The 22,079-nt window shown below is 57.9% G+C and overlaps 2 protein-coding genes across 7 annotated transcripts; one reads left to right on the top strand and one right to left on the bottom strand.

The window, feature by feature from the left end:
- The first annotated feature begins 2,259 nt into the window (after positions 1-2,259).
- On the top strand, positions 2,260-5,911 carry FABP3 (fatty acid binding protein 3). The gene is made up of 4 exons (XM_032132469.1): positions 2,260-2,469; positions 3,141-3,313; positions 5,388-5,489; positions 5,616-5,911. Exons 1-4 carry the CDS (start codon positions 2,397-2,399, stop codon positions 5,667-5,669), a joined length of 402 nt encoding a protein of 133 aa, XP_031988360.1. The 5' UTR covers positions 2,260-2,396; the 3' UTR covers positions 5,670-5,911.
- Positions 5,912-6,699: 788 nt separating this feature from the next.
- Positions 6,700-21,997, bottom strand: ZCCHC17 (zinc finger CCHC-type containing 17). Of its 6 annotated transcripts, none has more exons than XM_032132464.1 (8): positions 21,845-21,994; positions 21,621-21,728; positions 20,355-20,412; positions 17,963-18,063; positions 17,790-17,881; positions 17,219-17,319; positions 15,265-15,420; positions 6,700-7,433 (listed from the first exon to the last, which is right to left on the bottom strand). In XM_032132464.1, the coding sequence occupies exons 2-8, from the start codon at positions 21,660-21,662 to the stop codon at positions 7,252-7,254; spliced, it is 732 nt and encodes a 243-aa protein (XP_031988355.1). In that variant the 5' UTR covers positions 21,663-21,728; positions 21,845-21,994; the 3' UTR covers positions 6,700-7,251. The 6 variants fall into 6 exon arrangements, with proteins under 6 accessions (XP_031988355.1, XP_031988357.1, XP_031988354.1 ...); XM_032132466.1 differs by having other exon boundaries at positions 15,272-15,420; XM_032132463.1 differs by lacking the exon at positions 6,700-7,433 and adding an exon at positions 9,398-9,763 and having other exon boundaries at positions 15,272-15,420; positions 21,845-21,997.
- Between the last annotated feature and the right edge of the window lie 82 nt (positions 21,998-22,079).

The following is a 22,079-nucleotide window of genomic DNA, read 5'->3' as shown; positions in this document are numbered from 1 at the left end:
GGTGTGGGCACAGCCATCCATGGGCGTGGGCATCCAGGGGTTTCTGTGTGCATGGAGCACCCACACGTCTGCGGGTGTCTGTGGGTGTCCGTGTGAGTGGGTGCTCCTGAGGGTGGGTGTGCAGGGGCAGCCGTGTGGATGTCCCTGTGGGTGGGTGTCCCTGTGGATGGGTGTCCCTGTGGATGGGTGCTCCTCCGGCTGGGTGTCCCCCTGGTTTGGATGTTCCTGTGGAGGGGTGTCCCGGTGGGCGGGTGACCCTGCACTGGGTGCTCCCCCTGGTTGATTGTTCCCTGTGGATTGGTGTCCCTGTAGGTGGGTGACCCTTTGGATTGCTGTCCCTGTGGGTGGGTGTCCCTGTGGATGGGTGTCCCTGTGGATGGGTGACCCTGTGGATGGGTGACCCTGTGGATTGCTGTCCCTGTGGGTGGGTGTCCCTGTGGATGGGTGTCCCTGTGGATGGGTGTCCCTGTGGGTGGGTGACCCTTTGGATTGCTGTCCCTGTGGGTGGGTGTCCCTGTGGGTGGGTGTCCCTGTGGGTGGGTGACCCTGTGGATTGGTGTCCCTGTGGATGGGTGTCCCTGTGGGTGGGTGACCCTGTGGATTGGTGTCCCTGTGGATGGGTGTCCCTGTGGGTGGGTGACCCTGTGGATTGGTGTCCCTGTGGGTGGGTGACCCTGTGGATTGGTGTCCCTGTGGATGGGTGTCCCTGTGGGTGGGTGACCCTGTGGATTGGTGTCCCTGTGGATGGGTGTCCCTGTGGGTGGGTGTACCTGTGGGTGGGTGACCCTGTGGGTGGGTGACCTTGTGGATTGGTGTCCCTGTGGGTGGGTGTCCCTGTGGGTGGGTGACCCTGTGGGTGGGTGACCCTGTGGATTGGTGACCCTGTGGATGGGTGTCCCTGTGGGTGGGTGACCCTGTGGATTGGTGTCCCTGTGGATGGGTGTCCCTGTGGGTGGGTGACCCTTTGGATTGCTGTCCCTGTGGGTGGGTGACCCTGTGGGTGGGTGACCTTGTGGATTGGTATCCCTGTGGGTGTCCCTGCCCGCAGGTGCTCCCTGTGGATTGCTGTCCCTGTGGATTGCTGTCCCTGTGCCTGGGCAGCTGCTCCTGTCAATGTCCCCATCTCACGGTGCTGTTGGTGCAGGAGCACCCATGGGTGCACGGCTGCGCAGGTTTGGGACACTGACACCCGGGTGAGGGGACAGAGGACAGTCCTCGCCCTCTGTGTCTCCCCCCAGGCCATGGGGGCTCTGTCTCTCTGGGGAGTAAATTGTCCTTGTGACCCTGGGGAGCCGAGCCGTGCCCGGTGTCCCAGCCGGGACAGGGGACACCCATCCCACAGGGACGGGTCCTGTCCCCCCCGGGCACGAGCTGAGGGGTCCTGCTCGGTGGCAGTGCCAGCAGGAGGAAGCTGAACACGAGCTCCGGCTATTTTTGGGTGTCTGCGATGTCACGCAGGGGCCAGAGACAGGGAGAAAGTGTCCTCAAGCCCCTCATGGGGTCCCTTTGACGCCGAGGTCCCCAAGACAACGGGACGCGCTGCAGCCACGGGGCTCAGGGACACCCGATCCCCCAGCTGGGTCCGTCCACGACCCGGGGATGGGGGCAGGAGTGGGCACCGCCCCCTGGGGTCCGGGCGACACCGAATCCCACGGCCAGGGGTGACCCCACCCACGCTGGGAAGGGGCCGGGATTGCGCTGGCCCCAAAGCAAGGGGAGATGGGGGCACGGGCTGTGGGTCCCAGAGCCCCGTGCCTGTCCCTGTCCCCAGCGTCCCCCCGGCACCCAGAGCATCCCTGGTGGCACGCACGCACTGGGCGGGGACAGGGTCACACAGGCGCAGCGAGCGGGGCAGCGTCACGCGTCCCCCCACACGGGGAGGCGGGGGATGTCACACACGTCCCCACACTCCCCTGGAGTCCCCCCATGTGTCCCCGCACCCCCCGGCGCTCGCTGCTCCCCGTGCCCAGCTCCCCCGCCCCCGAAGGGCATCACCACTGTCGCTGTCCCCCCGCCCTGACGGCGCCCACGGGCAGCCCCCACGTTCCCATGGGACCCCCTGGGCTGGGCACACCCCCCGCGCCCACCTCAGCACGCCCTTACCCCGCACCCGCCGCCCCGCAGAGCCCGGGCGCGGCTCAGGACACGAGTGCCCCTCCGCGCTGTCCCATCCCTGCCCTGCCCGGGGGTCGGGGCGGGGGGCGGGGGCCGGGGGCGGGTGGCCGGGCCGGGCTGGCCGCTGGCAGCGCTGCCGGGGAGTATTTCTGGAGCGCGCCGCGCTCTTTCCAATCATGTGATGAGGACATTATTTAAGGCGGCTGCGGGGCCGGAGCAGCTGCAGGCGGTGCCACGCTCGCAGCCGGCCGGACCCCCGCGCCCCCCCGCGCCCTCTCGCCATGGTCGACGCCTTCGTGGGCACCTGGAAGCTGGTGGACACCAACAATTTCGATGAGTACATGAAAGCTTTGGGTGAGTGGGCGCGGCTCAGAGCGGGCTCGGAGTAGCATCACCCCCTTTTTTTTTTTACTACGCCCCCCAATTTGCTTGGTGAACCCCCACTCCCCCCCACGGGGTCTGGCTGGGGGGATGCAGGCGGTGGGGGGGTCGCTGCTGCCTGCGTGGGTGGCTTAGGGCGGCTCTGGGGTTTTGTGCGCGTGTGGTCGGGCTGGGGAAGGGGGTCTCGGGCTGGGTGAGGGGGTCTCGTTCTTCCCGTGCCCCCCCCGGGGCAGCCTCTGCAGAGGGTGGAGGGATGAGATGCCCACTCTGGTTGCTGGGGGCCGCCCAGGACCCCCCCAGCTTTCCCTAGCCCCCCACAGCCAGCCCCAGCACGGCCAGAGGGAGCCCCCCACCCCAGAGCAGTGCGGGGAGGGGGGACAGACACCAGTGCCCCCCCTCACCCAGCTCAGGGGCTGGTGGGTGCTGGTCCCGGATCCATCCCTCAGCAAGGACAGCATTCCCTGGCCCCCCTTCTCTGTTCCTGCCCCGGGGGCGCACGGAACCCCCCAGGACCATGAGCGGGGAGCAGTTTTGGGGTTGCGGGGAGCAGTTTTGGGGCTCACCCTCCACCAGCACGGGGAGGAAGAGCTCGGGGGTGATGCCGGGGCTGCGTGGCTGCATCGTGCCCCTCCTCGCCCCCCCAGGCGTGGGCTTCGCCACGCGGCAGGTGGCCGGCTTCACCAAGCCCACCACCATCATCGAGCTGGATGGCGACAAGGTCACCGTGAAGACCCAGAGCACCTTCAAGAACACCGAGATCACCTTCAAGCTGGGCGAGGAGTTCGACGAGACCACGGCGGACGACAGGCACGTCAAGGTGAGCCCCCAACCCTGCCCCGCCCCGGGGCACCCCCGACGGGCTCTGCGGGCTCCGGGGGATCGCTCCATCCACCCGCGGCTCCAGGGCTCCAGCCCGGCTGCCCGTGGGAGGGGAACACCTCTCTGCCCGCCGGGGCTGCTGCTCAAGCCTGGTCCCGTCCAGGCGGCCCCTCCCGAGCCCGTTTCGCCGCCGGCTTCCCCCGGGAGCAGGACGGAGCTGCCGGGAAGGTTGTGCAAGAGCCAGGCTGGCGAGTGCCAGCTTGCTCAAGAGAAGGCCGCCGTGGGGTGGGGAAGAGGGGCACCAAACCTCTTTGTTGAGCCCCCTCTGTGGCTGCAGGCAGGGACAGGGATGGAGCGCCGGACAATCCCGGCTGGTCGGTGCCTCTCCCCAGGGCTGGGGGGGTACCTGGGGAGCTCAAAACTTCCCAGGCCAGGCTGCTCCTCCCTTTAAGAGCAAGGGAAAAAACCACCTGAGCGAGAGCAGTGTCGTTCCCGGCCTCTCGCACCCTGCAGGGACATTTTCCCTTGAAGGAGCGGCCCAGCTCCTGATTTTTCCTAGATTTCCGCTGCTGCTCCCATGCCCCACTAAACACTCCATGCACGGAGCAGCTGGCAGCTCTGTGCCCCACACCCAGCCCGGGGGCACTGCAGGAGGGATCCGGGGGCTCTTTGGGCACAAAACCCTTTCCTGGCCCCAGAGCAGGAAGCACAAAGGGCTGGGCTCGGAGTGAGGTTGGGGGAAGGGGCTGAGTGCGAGGTCCGTCGCTGCCGGGCTCCCTCCCGGCCCGGCTCCTGGAAGCCGTTCCAGCAGCAGGAACGTGTGACCGGCGCGGAGCCGCTGCCACAGCCCGGGACGTGCCCTTGGGGTGCCCCTCGGCCGGGGGCCAGAGGGCACATGATGGGTCAGTGGGGCCAGGCCGGCTGACCGGGGCACGGGGCTGGACAGGATGGGGCGGGGGGGGTCAGCCATGGGGTGCAGGGAGTTGCGGGGCACCCAGCATTGCGTGGAATGATTTGGGTTGGAGGGACCTTAAATCCCATCCTACCCCTGCCATGGACAGGGACACCTCCCACTGTGCCAGGCTGCTCCAGCCCCAATGTCCAGCCTGGCCTTGGGCACTGCCAGGGATCCAGGGGCAGCCCCAGCTGCTCTGGCAATTCCATGCCAGCCCCTGCCCACCCTGCCAGGGAACAATTCCTGCCCAAGATCCCATCCAGCCCTGCCCTCTGGCACTGGGATCCAGGCCTGTGGGGCACCCAAACCCTGCGGGTACCCAAACTTTTGGACACTTGAGCCGTGGGGGGACCCAGCTTTGGGGATCTGAGAGAGGACACAGAGCCTTGTGGGGACCTGAGGCTGGGGGACACCTGAGCTCTGGACAGCCCCAAGCCAGGGGGGCACCCGAGGGGCAGCCCCCGGCTCTGGAGGGGCTGGGTGGGAGCACAGGGCAGGATGGGGACAGGCGGGCGGTGCCAGTGCTGGTGCCAGTGCCTGTCCCGGCACAGCCCTGGCCTGGCGCTGTCACAGCAGCCTTGGCACGGGCCGGGCTCTCGGGGCTGAGTCAGCAGCGGCGCTGTGCAAACAGCAGCGCGGCGAGCAGGGGCGTGTTGGCTGCACCAGCCCCTCCAAAAACCCTCATGGGCCCTGCAGGGCAGGGAAGGGTCGGTTCCAAGCCCCGATCCCTGCCCCGCCTCTCTGGTCCCCGCCGGAGCCGGCGAGCCGCGCTTGGGAGCGGCCGGGACAGGTCCCGGTGGCCCCGGAGCGGGACGTGGCCCCGGGCAGCGCTCCCTGTGCTGGCCCCGGGCACGGAGGGCAGGGTGACCGTGCCGGTGGCACTGCGGGGTCACGGCGGGGCAGCCGAGGCCGTGACCCAGCGCAGGATCCGGGCTGGGCTGAGCAGCACTGACCGAGCCAGGCGGGGATGGTGCCAGGTGGGCATCCCCGCAGTGGCACCCGCAGGCTGATCCCGAGCCCTGCCGGACTCCAGGGTCTCCTCTGAGGGATAAACCCCCCCCAGAGCCCAGAAAGCCCGGGGAGGAGGGTAACCGTGGGTCTCAATCCCTCCCTGCAGTCCGTGGTCACGCTGGACGGAGGCAAACTCGTCCACGTGCAGAAGTGGGACGGGAAGGAGACATCGCTGGTGCGGGAGCTGAAGGATGGGAAGTTAATTCTGGTAAGGAAATGGTTTTGTTCTGAGGTTCCCACCTCAGGAATGGTTTGAAGTGGGAAGAGCTCAGCTCGAGACAGGGCTGGGGGCCGGGCAAGGCAGCACTAACCCCCCGCACCCCTCTGTCCCCAGACTCTCACCATGGGCAACGTCGTCTGCACCCGCACCTACGAGAAGGCGACATAGACGCTGTCCCAGGTCCCCTGCCTGTCACCCGGTGCCACATCGTCCCCACCTCCTGGCCCCGTGCCAGGCGCGGCTTCCCGTGGGCTCGGAGCCTCTGCCCCGCCAGGGCCACTCGTGCCCCCGCCCGGCGCCTGCAGGGGCTCGAGGGACTCGGGTGGTGGTCTCGTGGTTTGTTGTTGGGTTCTTTTTTAATTAACAGTGGGAAAAGTCACATGGAAAAACAATAAAGGTGTTGTTACAGCTCCGTGCGCGGTTTGCTCGGGAAAAGGCGCTTTTGGCACGGGCCCACCCACAGGGCTGAGCCAGGCCGGGCTCTGCCGAGCAGCACCGGCGTTCAGCCAGCCCAGGCGCGCTGGCAGGGATGGGGTTAATGGCCAGTGATCCCAGATCCCATCTCGGCCTCTTCTCCAGCCTGTGGGAATCGGTTCTGGTTAGAAATGAGCTCTCCCGCCCAGCTCAGGATGCGGAATGCCCCTCCCATGCCAGAGGCCGATCCAGCAGGGAGCCGCAGCCCCAGCCAGAGCTGCAGGCTCAGCTGGAATAAAGGTTCCCAGCACTTGGATTTGGGACGGGAAATGGTCCCAAAGGGCGCTGCAGCCGTGGGGAGCTGCGGTGGGAAGCCCAGGGAAGGAAAAGGGATAAGGCGGAGGCTCCACCAGCAACCCCAACTCCTCCTGTGATGCCAGGTTGCCAACCCCACCCAGCCCCAGCTCCCTGCAGAGCCAGAGGCCACAGCGGCGACTCCTTCCCCGCACTCACATCTGTCCCGGCAGGGCCGAGCTGCTCCTGGCACCCTGCCCCTGCCATCCCCGCCCGACCTTCAGCTCCAGTTACAACATTTATGCTCCTTCCAGCAGCCTTCTCCTACGGGTTACCTCACCACACACCCCCTTCCCACCCACGGGAGCCTTGGGAAGCAGCCAGAACTTCCCAAAAAAACCCTTTCCTGTCCCCTCCACACGGCCAACGCTGTTCTCCCCCTGCCCAAGATGAAGTGTGGAGGGTACAGAAGAAAGGAGCCGGTCCAAAGTCCAGCTGGAGAGGGCAGAGAATTATTTTCCATCCCTGTCCAAGGCAGCAAACACTCCACAGTTCATGTTTACTCCCCGTATCTCCGCTCCCCCATTTGCTCCTTGCTCCTGCACTCCCAGTGTTTGCAGAAACACTGAGGGAGCTGGGGCAGGTTTGCAGCCCCGAGCTCTGTGCCAGGGGTCTGTGGTCCCATCACAGGGCCCAGCACCACCAAACCCTGTCCCCAGCACAGCACGGGCCTGGCTGTGCCACCCCAACCCCAGGGACAGCGCTGGTGTCACCCAGAGCTGGCAGCAGCTCCAGCAGAGCACGAGGCTGTGGGACAGCAGAGCTGCCCTGCAGGGCGTCACGAGCCCGGGCTGGCAGCAGCTGTGGCAGAAAGGGGCAGCCGTGCCCAAGGTGGCAGAGGACAGCTCGTAGCAAGGTCGGCACCGGCACCACCACGGGCCCGTGTGACTTCCAGAGGGAAACTCCGTGTCCCCGGAGCCGGAGAGGTGCTGAGCCCTGCTGGCTGCTCGAGCTGTGCACCCGGGAGCCCGGCCTGCCCTGCTCAGCCCAGGGCTACTTCCTGTGCTTCTTGTGCTTCTTCTTCTTGGGAGCCTTGCTGGGCTTCCCGCAGTGCTTGGGCCTCTTGCTGCAGGGCTGAGCTCCATCGCTGTCCGAGGCTGAGCTCTCCGAGTCCGACTCTGAGGACTGCTTGGCCTTGTGCTTCTTCTTCTTCTTCTTCTTCTCCTAGGAAAACACAGGAAAAGCCCGGGAATGTGGGAACGCTGTCCCTGGTGCTCAGCAGGGCAGCAAGGGCCTCTCTGGGCCTGTTCCTGCATGGAAAGGGCGCTGTGCCCCGGGGGCCAGCAGATACCAGCACTGCCAGCCCCCAGCTGCAGGGGCAGGGCACAGGGCATGGCAGAAACCAGAGCACAGGGGCAGCACCATGGCAATCCAAGGCTGGAAAATGTTGGATTTTCCATGGAACGAGAGTCCTTGCCCTCACTCCATTATTTCATTGTTCTTTATTAACGCAAGTTGGAAGGATGAAGCTTTTTTTTGCCCCCCCCAAAAATGTGTTTCTAAAATAGCCATGAGCAGCATCCCTGCAGCCCCAGCCCATCAGCAGCCCCCAGCCTGCCAGGACGAGAGCCCTGGAGCATCCAAACACTCCCTGCTCCTGCAGGAGAGCCCAGTGGAGCTTCCTGCACCAGGACGAGGTCAGCGCCCTTCTGCAAGATGTGGTTCTTTGCACAACCTCACAAAGATTTCACCACGTGCCGTCCTGTTTCCCAACTTCCTCTGCACTCCCTCCGCTGCCCAACCTCCCACTGCTCCCCAACTTCTCCTGCACCCCTTCCAGCTCCCCAACCTCCCACTGCACCCCTTCCAGCTCCCCAACTTCTCCTGCACCCCTTCCAGCTCCCCAACCTCCCACTGCACCCCTTCCAGCTCCCCAACCTCCCACTGCACCCCTTCCAGCTCCCCAACTTCTCCTGCACCCCTTCCAGCTCCCCAACCTCCCACTGCACCCCTTCCTGCTCCCCAACTTCTCCTGCACCCCTTCCAGCTCCCCAACCTCCCACTGCACCCCTTCCAGCTCCCCAACTTCTCCTGCACCCCTTCCAGCTCCCCAACCTCCCACTGCACCCCTTCCTGCTCCCCAACTTCTCCTGCACCCCTTCCAGCTCCCCAACCTCCCACTGCACCCCTTCCAGCTCCCCAATTTCCCACTGCACCCCTTCCAGCTCCCCAACCTCCCACTGCACCCCTTCCAGCTCCCCAACTTCTCCTGCACCCCTTCCAGCTCCCCAACCTCCCACTGCACCCCTTCCAGCTCCCCAATTTCCCACTGCACCCCTTCCTGCTCCCCAACCTCCCACTGCACCCCTTCCAGCTCCCCAACTTCTCCTGCACCCCTTCCAGCTCCCCAACCTCCCACTGCACCCCTTCCAGCTCCCCAATTTCCCACTGCACCCCTTCCTGCTCCCCAACCTCCCACTGCACCTCTTCCAGCTCCCCAACTTCCCCTGCACCCCTTCCAGCTCCCCAACCTCCCACTGCACCCCTTCCAGCTCCCCCATTTCCCACTGCACCCCTTCCAGCTCCCCAACCTCCCACTGCACCCCTTCCAGCTCCCCAACCTCCCACTGCACCCCTTCCAGCTTCCCAGCTTCCCTTGCACACCCTCCTGCTCCCCAATTTCTCCTGAACCCCTTTCTGCTCCCCAATTTCCACTGCACCTTCTGCCCCTCAACTTCCCATTGCACCCCTTCCTGCTCTCCAATTTCCCCTGTGCCCCCTCCTGCTCTCCAGTTTCCCCTCACACCTCTTCCTGCTCTCCTGGATTCCCTTGCACACCCTCCTGTTTCCCAACTTCCCTTTCACCCTTTCCTGCTCCCCAACCTCCCCTGCACTCCCTCCTGCTCCCCAATTTCCTCTGCACCCCCTTCTGATCCTCAACTTCCCACTGCACCCTCTCCTGTTCCCCAACCTCCCTCGCACCCCCTCCTGCTCCCTCCCCCTTCAGAGCCCCCCATCCTGTGCTCCAGACCCGACCTTCGGATGCAGCACGAGAGCAGGTGGTGCTGGAACGAAGCTCGGAAGGAACTTTGAAATGGCTCTGAAGCCTCCAGTTTGAGGCGTGTGATGAAGCAGCGGGCAGAGACTGCCCTGAGACCAGGCCCGGGGGCACTGGGATCACCCCGAGGCAGATGAGCACTATTTAATGGTGCAGGATGGCAATTTGGGGATGTTCAATCAGATCACGGGCCTGGGGAGGGGATCTGATGGATCCCGTGCTGCTGCATCCCCTTCCAGCAGGGAGCAGGAGCAGGAATGCTGCCAGCAGCTCCCGAGGGCCTGGCAAAGCCCATCCTGCAAAAGCTCAGGTGCTCCCTCGAACCCCCCCAGCTCTGGGAAGTGAAGGGACAGCGGGGAATGGGCCTCCAAAACCACTGCAGCACCTCGCACACGGGGAACGCAGAGCTCCAGCTCTGCCCAAGCACAGCAGCACCGGCCCCCAGCGAGGATCCGCCAATTCCATCCCTGGACACATCCACACCTGAGAGACTTTCCTGGCAAAAGGCTCTCAGAGGATCAGGGAATGGTTTGGGCTGGAGGGACCTTAAATCCCACCCAGTTCCACCCCAGGGACACCTCCCACTGTCCCAGGCTGCTCCAGCCCCAATGTCCAGCCTGGCCTTGGGCACTGCCAGGGATCCAGGGGCAGCCCCAGCTGCTCTGGCAATTCCATGCCAGCCCCTGCCCACCCTGCCAGGGAACAATTCCTGCCCAAGATCCCACCCAGCCCTGCCCTCTGGCACTGGGAAGCCATTCCCTGGCTCCTGGCCCTGAATCCCTTGTCCCCAGTCCCTCTGCAGCTCTCCTGGAGCCCCTTTAGGCCCTGCAAGGGGCTCGCAGCTCTCCCTGGAGCCTTCTCCTCTCCAGCTGAGCACCCCCAGCTCTCCCAGCCTGGCTCCAGAGGGGCTGATCAGGAATTTTTGCTCTATTTGAGGACACAAGGAAAGAAGCCAAGGAGGGTTTCAGGGAGCAGAGATGTCCAGTGAGGCAACCAAAGCCCTGGAACAGGCTTGGACAGCCCCAGTGAGGAATGTGGTCCAGCAAGCTCAGCTCAGGGCTCTGACTAACCCAGCTTTTAAGCTCCTGTGCCCAAACTGGATTGGGTGTCCAAGCACCAGGCCCGGGCTGTCAGCTGGGGAAGAAGGAAAGGAGCTGGCAGCTTATTTTTAATCAAACAGAACAATTCCAGGGAGCTGCAAGAGCCAAGACAACACCTGGAGCTGAGAATCAGCGTCCTCTGGAATCCCAGGGAAGGGAGCAGCAGATGGAGTCGCACCCACCACACCCCTGGCACTTTTTAGCTCCACAACAGCGCTGCAAACACCCAAAATGGGGTCTGTTCTCCTGTGGGGTAACAACAGCCTCACCACGAAGGCCCTGACCCACAGAGGAGAGGCAGAAGCAAATCCTCCCGGTCCTGAGAAGAGGATGGGAAGGAGTTAAATCTTCCCGAGAAGGGGATGCAGCAAGGAGAATTTTCTCAAGCTTTTGCAGCCCGTGCACATGGTGAGAAAGTCTGACAAGACCTTCACAAGCAACAGAGTTTCATTCCAGAGCTTGGGAAACTTTCTCAGGACGTGAGGGCTGCAGGCAGGACAGGATGTCACACACGCTCCTGGGGATGGAACAGGGGACATGAAAGCACACGAGGGCATTGTGCTGGCTGGAAAAAAAATCAACAAACCCTCTCTCTCCCCTTTTTGGGGGCTTCTAACAGCCAAGATCACTCCAAGAGAGACAAATTCCTGTTCTGGCACACAGTGGGGGTCTTGGGGTGTCCTGTGCAGGGCCAGGAGCTGGACTCAGAGATCCCTGTGCCTCTTCCAACCCTGGATGTTCCATGATTCTCTGATTCTCTCCGTGCAGCAGTGCAGGCACCTCAGCAAGTGAGCACAGCCTGGGCTGGAAATGCCGCGGGAAGCAAGGAGAGCTGAGCATTCCCAGAGCAGCTGGGGCTGCCCCTGGATCCCTGGCAGTGCCCAAGGCCAGGCTGGACACTGGGGCTGGACCAGCCTGGCACAGTGGGAGGTGTCCCTGGGGTGGCACTGGGTGGGTTTAAGGTGCTTCCACCCCAAAGCATTCCACGTTTTTTTTCGGTAGCAGGAGGCGGCGCTGCTCCAAAATCCTCCTGCAGAAGCAGCATCCTGCTGCCAGAGCACAGCTCTCCCTGGATGCAGCATCCCAGCCCGGGGAGATCAGCACTGTGCAGGGCACCAGGGCACTCAGTGAGCAGGGGGAGCGCTTCCAGCTCAGGCACTGCCCAGCAGAGCCCAGGTTTGTGCCTGCAGGGACACAGCCCAGCCCTGACACAACCCCGAGCTGCCAAGTGCCCTCCAGCAGTGCTGGCTGGGGCTCAGCTCAGCTCTGGGCACACCCAGCACTCCAAACACGGCATTTTGGGGGAGTATTTGGAGAGGATTTGGCTCAAGCAGCTCTCAGTGCCGAGAGGGCTCACAGCACACAGAGCTGCACTTCACGGTTCCCTGCACATCCTGCCCCACCTAGGCAGCAAACACACCAGAACCCAACAAAAGCGCCCCAAAACCTCTCTCCCAAGCCCCTGCCGGAGCTGCCAGCAGGACAGCAACAGGCTCCAGTGCCGATTTTCATGGAATTCCTTCCCTACTGCTCCAAAACCTGCTCCAAGAGGGGCCCCCCCAGCACTCCAGGCTCCCTCCTGCCCTTGGTGAGGAAACTGCTCCAGGCTGGGCTCTGAGAATGCTACAACAGCTCATTCCTCCTAAAGGTATTCGGGCTTGAGATAAGAGGGGAGTGCCCAGAACTCTCCAAGAAGCTGAAATATCTTTCACCAGACCCTTCTGAGGAGTTATGATCCCATTCCCAAAGATTTTGTGTCTGTCCTTGTGGAAAGCCAGAATGGAGTTCTAATGTGTGTCTGCATCTCCAAGGGTGTGCCAAGAATCCTTCCAGGCTTCTCAATTTTATTCTTTATCCTTATTCCACCACCCAATTTCATCCCAAACCAGATGCATTACATAAATCTAGAGGTATTTTTGCATCCTTTGTTGGAGGAGCAGGCAGGATGAAGCTGAGGAGAAGCACCCAGCCTATAGCCAGTAAATAAAGACAGCCAGATTCGGAAAAATTCGGATGAAGACAATGTGTGAAGGGCTGCGCCCTCTTAATGCCATGGAAGAACCAGTAAAACCAGTAAAAGTGAGGATGGACCAAGGCTGGATGAGCCACAGGTCACAGAATAAACACCCTTAGGCGTGGTTTGCACATGAAGATCTGCAGGAAGATCTGGAAATCTTCCACAAGGTGGGGAAAAGAGCAGCAAAGCCTTAAAAAAGCCCCAATCCCAAAGGCCACCCAAAACCACCTCAGGGATGAGCTGTTCCATGTGGAATAAAGCCTGCAAGGAACTTAGAAATGGATCTAACCCCTCAAATTGGAGGTTGTGTGAGCAGAAGATGGGACAAACTTGGAGAATTTCACTCCCAGGGGTTATCCCTCGGTCAGCACTGCAGGTTTTTTCTTGGAAGGCAAAGACAGCAGGATCAGAAGGGCTCAGCCATTCCCAGCCTGCTGCCTCCCACACAAGCCCAGCAGGGACACGGCTGTTCCCACAGGAGCTCCCTCACCCCGTGACCCCAGGAGGGAAAGGGACACAGAGCCTGTGCCTGCCCAGCTGTCCCAAACAGGCTCCGGGGCTCACGGCTGCCACGGCACCACGGAACTGTGGAATTGTTCAGGTCGGAAAAGCCCTCCAAGATCAGCCAGTCCAACCCAGCCCGGCCCCAAGTGCCACATCCACGTGGTTTAGGAGCACTCCCAGGGATGGGGACTCCACCCCTGCCCTGGACAGGTTTAGCAATTCTTTCCCTGAAGGATTTTTCCCAATATCCAGTCTAAACCTCTCTCAGCACAATTTGAGGCCGTTCCCTCTCCTCCTGTCCCTGTTCCCTGCCAGCAGAGCCCGACCCCCCCGGCTGCCCCCTCCTGTCAGGGACTTGTGCAGAGCCACAAGGGCCCCCCTGAGCCTCCTTTGCTCCAGCCTGAGCCCCTTTCCAGCTCCCTCAGGAATTCTCCAGCCCCTTTCCCTTCCCTGGACTCGCTCCAGCATCTCCTCCTCCCTCCCAAGTCCCCCATTTTCTCAGGGATTCCAGGAGGCAGGAGAGGCCTCACACCCCCAGTGCTGCCAGGGAGATCTGCCACCCCAGAGATGGGCACTGTCACACCAGTGCCACCCCCGTGCAGGGACCTGAATCCAGCTCCACCCTGTAAATGCTGTGGGGCTCAGGCAAGAGGGAAAAGAGAAGCTGGGAACCACTGGGAAGGCAAGGTGAGAAAAAAGGGGGTGAGGACCCCGGAGTACCTCAGGAGAGGAATCTCTGGGAAGAGGAAAAAAACCCCAGAAACTGCAAGGAAACATCAGATCCAGGAAAGCACAAAATGCTGATCCTGAACAAGCACAAATGTCATTCTCACTGCTGTGACACTCGGTGGAAACGGGATCCCTTGGGGGCTGGCAGCTCCCTCCCCTCATTTCAAAACCCCAGCCCCACAGTGGTGTCACACAGATGGGATGGGACAGGTCACAAGGAGGCTGGCACTGAGGACACGGAGCCATTTCCACGTGCTGTAAATCCCGGAGCTCCAGGGAGGCACATGGCAGCTCCCAGACAAGATCCCCGCAGGCACTCGAGACTACAAGGGAACTATTCATCTCCAGGATCCCACATCCTGCCTCCAAAAAAGCTCCCAGTTTTATTATTCCAGCTCTGGAAAACATCTGAAAACTTTTGATGTCATCCCTGAGAAGGGAGGGAGATCAAAGGGACAAGGGAGATTTCAAGGAAAGCTGTTAATCCAGCAACCCCCCAAAAAAATCAGGGACAAATTCAGGACAGTGACCCACATTTCCTGTAGTGTCAGCAGGGCAAGACCCCACTGGGAATCCCCATCCTGGTGGATGGGCAGGGGTAGGATAACGAGCTCTTTGTGCACCTCTAAGTGCAATTTCTCCCCACAACATTGAAATAATTTGAGCCTTTTCTGCCTGGTGCCACTCTCCAGGGATACAGAGAGGCCACAGAGCTGGAAAGAAGGGGGGGTGAAAAAAAAGAAAAAGGGCTTTGGAAGTGTAATTAAAAGTGGGACTGTGAAGGGGCTGATGGAAGAGTTGATTTATTGAAGCCTTGAACTGGATTGTGGCTGCCCCTGGATGTGTCCCAGGCCAGGCTGGATGGGGCTTGGAGCAACCTGGGATAGGGGAAGGTGTCCCTGCCCATGGCAGGGCTGGGATGGGATTTAAGGGCCTCTCCACCCCAAACCACTCTGGGATTCTGTGAATATTTGTCACTGAATAAACCTGACCACCAAAAGCTCCTGGTTTGGGTTCAGGCCTCCTCTGTGTTTTATTTTAACCCATCCTGCTCTGAGGCAGAGGGCAAACACTGCCTGGAAAATGTCTCTTATCTGGTGCCACTTTCCCAGGGACAGGAATTGCTCTGGAGCCTGGGAATGCTCCCTGTGCAAACACAGCCAGGGGTTTTCCCCCAGAGCGTGCAGATAAAGCCCATTCCCACAGCTCTGGCTGGGTCAGGATACCCCTGGAGCCAGCAGGGCACTGAGCTCAGATCAAAGAAAGGTGTGAGGGCAGGAAAAGGGAGGAAAACAGGTCATTGGCAGCAATCACAGAAATTCAGGGCACTGAAGCAATTCCTATAGAGCCTCACAACGACCAGGAAAAACAGTAATCATCTCACTGCCAGAAATCTCTTCTGAGAGCTGGGTGCTGTAGCACAAAACCAGCTTAAAGACAGCTTGACAAGGATAAAAGGAGAAAAGCTAAGAATTAGTAAGAAATCTGCATAGGACGTTCCTGTTTTGCTACAGAATCTGCCCAAAACTGAGGCAGCTCCTCAGGCCAGACCTGGCTACTCACACCCACGCTGCTGTAGTAACTCAGTTGTAACCACAGAGCAAATACCCATCCCCCTCGTCCTTTTCCAGGCCAGCCTGAGCCCACCTTGTACCTTCTTCCTCTTTTTTGAAGACTCCTCAGCCTTGCTGATCTTTTTATCTCCTTCACGTCCTGCTGCTGCCACCTCCTCCTCCTCCTCCTCTGGAATGAGGCTGTACTTGGTACCTCCAGGCTGCATGAAACACTCCTTGGCAAAGTGACCTGGAAAAAAGGTGTTTGAAGGAACAACCCATCCCCTTTTCCTTTAGTTTTATTCTCTTTTTAACAATTCACACACCTCAAGTGCTGCCAAGGCTCTTTTTGATTATTTTTAGTGACAAGGAGACAATCTCCACCGGACCATTTTTGATCCTGAAATTTTAGCTGGTTGAACGTGTCCTGATTAAACAGGACAGGGAACAAACATAACCCAGGTCATCCTGGAGGCGAAGAAGAAAATAAGTCTTGTCTCAACAAGCAAAAATGTGTCTCTGCAGGGGCTTAATCAGCCCAGAAGAGAGTGGGGCAAAGGTAAATTGGTGTGATTGGCACCCGGAAAATGAGCTAAAGCCACAAAGAAAGAGAAATTCAGCTCATCTGGTTCTTCCCTTTCTCCTCTGGAGACATCAAAGTTGACCTACTAAGAGCTGCAGTGGAAATTTGGAGAGCTGGCACCTGCTGTTAGGAGGAGACACTGTTATTAAAAAGCAGGTTGGAAATAGGCATAATCCTGGGTTTTGGGGTTCTTTCAAAGAGTGCTTTATATAGAACAGTCCTTCAAATAGGAATAATTCTTTAAAATAGTATTTTAAGGATACTCATGTACCACTACAGAGCCCACACTGATCATTAACCTCCTCCAGAATAGCAGGAGCTCCGTTAACCATTCACTCCACATAACACAAGTAGGGCCACAGCAAAAACTCCTGCACAAAAAAAAACTACTTTATGCCTCAGCAACTTGAATAAACCTGCTGGAAGGCACCTCAAAATCCGTCTTCACGCTGCTGAACCAGGCAGGATGCCCTTTCAGCAGGTCACAGACTCGGTTTTAGCTCTGAGACACAGCTCCAGCGTCCCAGCAGCTGAGCTGGAATTCTCAGTGGTGGTTGTTGGCAGTGAGGTGATGGCTCAAGGTTGGTTTGCTTCTCAAAAACCGAAACCAGAATAAGATCTCAGCTACGAGACACAGGAAGCAAAGAGGGCAGGAAGGGAACTCGTCCTGAGCTGTGCCCAGCTGGAGGCACAGAACGGCTGGGGTTGAAGGGAGCCCTGGAGATCACCTGGAGCAGGTGACACAGGGACAGCTCCAGGGGGTTTGGGATGTCCCCACAGAGGGAGGCTCCAACCCTCCCTGGGCAGCAGCTCCAGAGCTCTGCCACCCTCATGGCCAGAAGTTCTTCCTCAGGGTGATGTGGAGCTCGCTGGGTTTTGTTTGTGGCCATCACCCCAGGTGCTGTCCCTGAGCAGAGCCTGGCACCATCCCCGGGCACCCCGGGGGTATTTGTGTGGGTGATGGGATTCCCCCTCCGTGTTTTCTTCTCCACAACAACCAGGCCCAGCTCCCTCAGTCTCTCCTCATCTCTCCAGTCCTTCATCATCTTTGTGGCCCCTCACCAGGAGCCCAAGGGGGTGTGATTTTAAGGAATAAACTCTTTTTTTTTTTTTAAAGGACTCGAACTAAGTCTTCTGTTTTTGCAGCAAGTGATAAAAAATGCCTCCTCTAAAGGAGAAACATGGCACAAAAATTCATTCCCTTTGCACAACCATGTGTAACCACGTCAGCAGGCTGCCCAGAGCAGCTGGGGCTGCCCCTGGATCCCTGCAAGTGTCCAAGGCCAGGCTGGACACTGGGGCTGGGAGCAGCCTGGGATGGCAGAAGGTGTCCCTGGGGACTGGAATCTGATGAGCTTTGAGGTCCCTTCCAACCCAAACCATTTTGGGATTCTAACCATGATACAAGCCCACCAAGGGTCGCTGCCTGCCTGGGACAGGGCAGTAAGGAAGCAGCAGAACCCACCTTTGCAGCCACATTTCTTGCACACCGTGTTCAGGACGGCCTCCAGGGTGATCTTCTGGCTCGTGTAGTCCCTGAAGGTGCGTTTCTTCCTCTCATCCTGGCTGGGAGGAGAAGGACAGCGCCATTTTCAATCCATTCTCATCTTTAACCTTCCGTTTTTACACCAACACAACCTGAGCACAAGGTTTAAAGGCTGCTCTCAAAGTAAAACGTTGTAAAAGCAAAGAGCAGAGCTGATCTGGCCTTGGGCACTGCCAGGGATCCAGGGGCAGCCCCAGCTGCTCTGGCAATTCCATGCCAGCCCCTGCCCACCCTGCCAGGGAACAATTCCTGCCCAAGATCCCACCCAGCCCTGCCCTCTGGCACTGGGAAGCCATTGCCTGGCTCCTGGCCCTGAATCCCTTGTCCCCAGTCCCTCTGCAGCTCTCCTGGAGCCCCTTTAGGCCCTGCAAGGGGCTCGCAGCTCTCCCTGGAGCCTTCTCCTCTCCAGCTGAGCACCCCCAGCTCTCCCAGCCCGGCTCCAGGTGGAAGCCATTCCCCTGGAGCTGCTCTGCTCAGCACATTCACCTACTCAAGGCAAACATTGTTGGGATCCAGGTCTTTCCCTGTGCCTTGGTGAACGACCTTCATGGACAGGGAGAGCTTCAGTTTGTCCTCCTTCATCTGCAAAGCAGGCAATTAGCAGCGAGTAAACGAGCACGGGGTTAATGAACAGGCAGGAGATGCTCCTCAAGCTGAGGTTACCTCTTTGCCAATGAGCTTCACCCAGACCTTGTCCCCAACATCCACAATCTCCGAGGGTTTGTCCACACGGCAGGAGGACATGTGAGTCCTGTGCACGAGGCCTGGAGCGGGTTTGGGAGAGAAGAGAGAGAAGAAAACCCTCAGCAGTTCCTGAAGTGGATGCAGATAATCCCTTGGGCTGTGGAAAGAATGTACTCTTCTACCATAATAAATTCAATTTTTAAATTAACAGCATTTATTTCATCCTTAGCTCATCCTTTTTTTCACTTCTATCCAGACAATTCTCCACTGAACCTTGGATTTGTAGCTTCCAAAATGGTTTGGAGCAGATAGTCCTTTGTGGTGTGAGGAAAATGTATTTTTATACCACTAATAGGTAAAATATAATAAATTAAAATATATATAATTAAGAAGTAAAATATGCATTAAAACATAAAAATATTTATGTAGTAGGAATAAACTTATTTATATATCTATATAATAGGAATACAAATAAATATTAAAAATACATTCTATATAAATATATATATAATAGAAATAAAACCAAACAAAAACACATAATAAGTAAAATATAACAAAACCTAGCCATTTAAAAACCAGCAGTGTTTATTTCATCTTCAACTCATTCTTTTTTAATTTCTATTTTTTGACTGCTGTTTATAACGTAGGTGCCACTACTAAAGCTGCTCACGGAAGCAATAAAGTTAAATAATAAACACAATTCTAAATAAATACAGCTGTCCTTTGGAGAGGGCTCTCATTTTTTTACCTGCTCAAACAGGTCCCACTGCCCCAAATGAGATTTGAATTTGGGTGACTGACAAGTGAGCAGCAGGGGAGCAGAAATCCAGGAGCACTTTGCTGTTCCAGCTCCCATTCCAAGGGCACTTTCTGCCTCCGGGTGAGATCCCCCAGCAGCCAAATTCCTGCCCAGGGTCCTGCAGGGAGCAGGAACCTCAGCAGGGCAGCAGAGAAGGGGCTCCTTGGGCTTTGCAGCTCTCCCTCAAACACAGACACAGCTTTAAGTTGGATTTCCCAGTATTTTTTATTTGAGCTTCCATTCAGTCTTTTCCTTTTTTGGTTTTTTGCTAATTTACATTGGCCACAAAAAGAAGGGAATTGGGCAAACTTGCTAATTGCAGATTTTCTATAGTTCTGCCATTATCTTCAAATGAGTCTCTAAAATAGCCTGAGGTTATCAAAACTTCCACTAAAATATCCTGAAGTTACCAAAAAACCACCCAAAATATACTGAATTTACAAAAAACGCACCCAAAATATCCCAAAGTTACCAAAAACACCCCCCAAATTTTCAGAATTTACCAAAAACATCCCCAAAATATCCCAAAGTTACCAAAAACACCCCCAAAATATCCCAAAGTTACCAAAAACACCCCCAAAATATCCCAAAGTTACCAAAAACCCACCCAAAATGTCCTGAATTTTCCAAAAACCCATCCCAAAATATCCCAAAGTTACCAAAAACACCCCCAAAATATCCCAAAGTTACTAAAAACACCCCCAAAATATCCCAAAGTTACCAAAAACATCCCCAAAATATCCCAGTTACCAAAAACACCCCCAAAAATGTCCCAAATTTACCAAAAACCTACCCAAAACATTCAGAATTTACCAAAAACCCACCCAAAATGTCCTGAATTTTCCAAAAACACCCCCAAAATATCCCAAAGTTACCAAAAACCCACCCAAAATATCCCAAAGTTACCAAAAACCCACCCAAAATGTCCTGAATTTTCCAAAACCCCACCCAAAATGTCCTGAATTTAACAAAAACCCATCCAAAATATCCCGAATTTACCCAAAACATCCCCAAAATGTCCCGAATTTACCAAAAACACGCCCCAAATATCCCAGTTACCAAAAACACGCCCCAAATATCCCAAAGTTACCAAAAACATCCCCAAAATATCCTGAAGTTACCAAAAACCCGCCCAAAAATGTCCCGAATTTACCAAAAACCCACCCAAAATGTCCCAAATTTTCCAAAAACCCACCCAAAATATTCCGAATTTTCCAAAAACCCACCCAAAACATCCCGAATTTTCCAAAAACCCACCCAAAACATTCAGGATTTACCAAAAACCCACCCCAAATATCCCAAACTTACCAAAAACCCACCCAACATATTCTGAATTTTCCAAAAACCCCTCCGAGTCTTTTTTTCAAGCAGGCAATAATCCATCACCTTCTAAACACCCCTCAAGAACTCAAATTTCTTCCTAATTTCGGAAGCGTTTCTTTCACCTTTAGCTCGCTCTTTCTCAATTCCTACTTTCTGCTCGCTGCTTTTCGGAGCTTTTTTCCAAAACCCTTGAATTCGGAGCGGCCGCAGCAGCCTGGAGCTGCACCCCCAGCAAACACAGACACCAACCTTGCTTCCTGCAGCCCGGGATTGCCACAAACGCCCCGAAATCTGTCACTGCAGCGACCTGGGGAGGAAACCCACACAGGAGCTGAGGGAAAGGCCTCAGGGGAGAAAACGCACAACAAACCCACCGAGCTCGTCTGATGTGGGGAGAATCAGGGAATGCTTGGGGTTGGAGGGACCTTAAATCCCACCCAGTGCCACTTCAGGGACACCTCCCACTGTGCCAGGCTGCTCCAGCCCCAGTGTCCAGCCTGGCCTTGGGCACTGCCAGGGATCCAGGGGCAGCCCCAGCTGCTCTGGCAATTCCATGCCAGCCCCTGCCCACCCTGCCAGGGAACAATTCCTGCCCAAGATCCCACCCAGCCCTGCCCTCTGGCACTGGGAAGCCATTGCCTGGCTCCTGGCCCTGAATCCCTTGTCCCCAGTCCCTCTGCAGCTCTCCTGGAGCCCCTTCAGGCCCTGCAAGGGGCTCGCAGCTCTCCCTGGAGCCTTCTCCTCTCCAGCTGAGCACCCCCAGCTCTCCCAGCCCGGCTCCAGAGGGGCTCCAGCCCTGCAGCAGCTCCGTGGCCTCCTCTGGACTCTCTCCAGCAGCTCCAGGTCCTGCTGATGTTGGATCCCAGCTCTGCAGGTGGGGAATCACCTGAGGAGGGCGGAGGGGCACAATCCCCCCATCGCTGCTCACCCAGCTGAGCACGGACACAGGGCTGGGCAGCTGCCACAGAGCTCTCAGTGATGCCATGAAGATTTTTGCCTTTTGTTTTGTACCCCTATTACACCTTTTTACAACTTCTGTATTCTCAGTGCTTTTTGCCTCCATTCTTGGCCTTGTTTGTCAAGCTGAGAGACTCAACATTTTAGAAGCTTCGTAGCCAGGGATCAGCCTGCCCCAGAGCCCAAGGTCCTCTCCAGAACACATTCTGTAAACCAAGATAGAACCATCCAGGGGAAGGCTCCTTGGGGAGGGAGCCTCACTCGAGCCTCTCCTTGGGGAATCTTTGATAGATCTGCTAATTAGTAACACCTATAATGATCTACCCGATCTATCGGGGTGGGCATTGCGGGGGGCACTGAGCTGCATTCGACCTGGACGTGTGCACCTAAGGATCCTTAAAATAAATCCCGAGGTAAAATCCCTTTTCCCTTCTAACCGTGTTTGACTCTTGAATTTAAGACCAGGAAAAGGCATCATCAGGCCCTCGAGCCTCCCTGCGCTAAACCCGGACCAAACCAACAGAAGGAATTCACGAAGCGCACGGGCCAGGCCCGCACCTCGCCCTGGAAGATCGAGTACAGCTCTGGCAGCGGCTCCATCGCCTCCAACGCTCCCGGGGCAGCCAGCAGGATTCAGCCCGCGCTACCGCATCTCCCCTGGGGGTGCTGCGGAAAGGAACATTTAATGAACGCCTGAAAACCCGCCCGCGGAGAACCCTCAGGGTTCAGCGGCTTGGGGATGGACCTGAGAGGAACCCGCGGTGCCCCGGTACAGGACTGACCCGGACGGGCGCGGTGGGACAAGACAGCTCTTCCCGAAGCCCGCGGGGCGGCGAGGGCTCGTCAGTGCCCGCGACAGCAACACCAACGCGCCGCCACCGCCTCAACCGCTCCCGCCGCCCGCCGCCATGCCGCCCTCACCCTGAGAGGCCGCTCTGCGCGCCAATCACAGCGCGCAATGTTGCCGGGTGGCCACCCACAGCCAATCAGTATTACTCATGCTAGCCAGCGCCCTCT

The sequence above is a fragment of the Corvus moneduloides genome, chromosome 23 (genome assembly GCF_009650955.1).
Source record: "Corvus moneduloides isolate bCorMon1 chromosome 23, bCorMon1.pri, whole genome shotgun sequence".
NCBI lineage: Eukaryota > Metazoa > Chordata > Aves > Passeriformes > Corvidae > Corvus > Corvus moneduloides.
This window is presented reverse-complemented; position numbering and strand designations above follow the sequence as displayed.

Coding starts and splice junctions, on each gene's coding strand:
- FABP3 (XM_032132469.1), top strand. CDS start 2,397: ATGGTCGACGCCTTCGTGGGCACCTGGAAGCTGGTGGACACCAACAAT. Junction 2,470..3,140: donor TGAGTACATGAAAGCTTTGG/GTGAGTGGGCGC, acceptor TCGCCCCCCCAG/GCGTGGGCTTCGCCACGCGG. Junction 5,490..5,615: donor AGGATGGGAAGTTAATTCTG/GTAAGGAAATGG, acceptor CTCTGTCCCCAG/ACTCTCACCATGGGCAACGT.
- ZCCHC17 (XM_032132463.1), bottom strand. CDS start 21,662: ATGGAGCCGCTGCCAGAGCTGTACTCGATCTTCCAGGGCGAG. Junction 18,064..20,354: donor CCCGGGCTGCAGGAAGCAAG/GTTGGTGTCTGT, acceptor AACCCGCTCCAG/GCCTCGTGCACAGGACTCAC. Junction 15,421..17,218: donor CAAGAAATGTGGCTGCAAAG/GTGGGTTCTGCT, acceptor CCTTTTTTCCAG/GTCACTTTGCCAAGGAGTGT.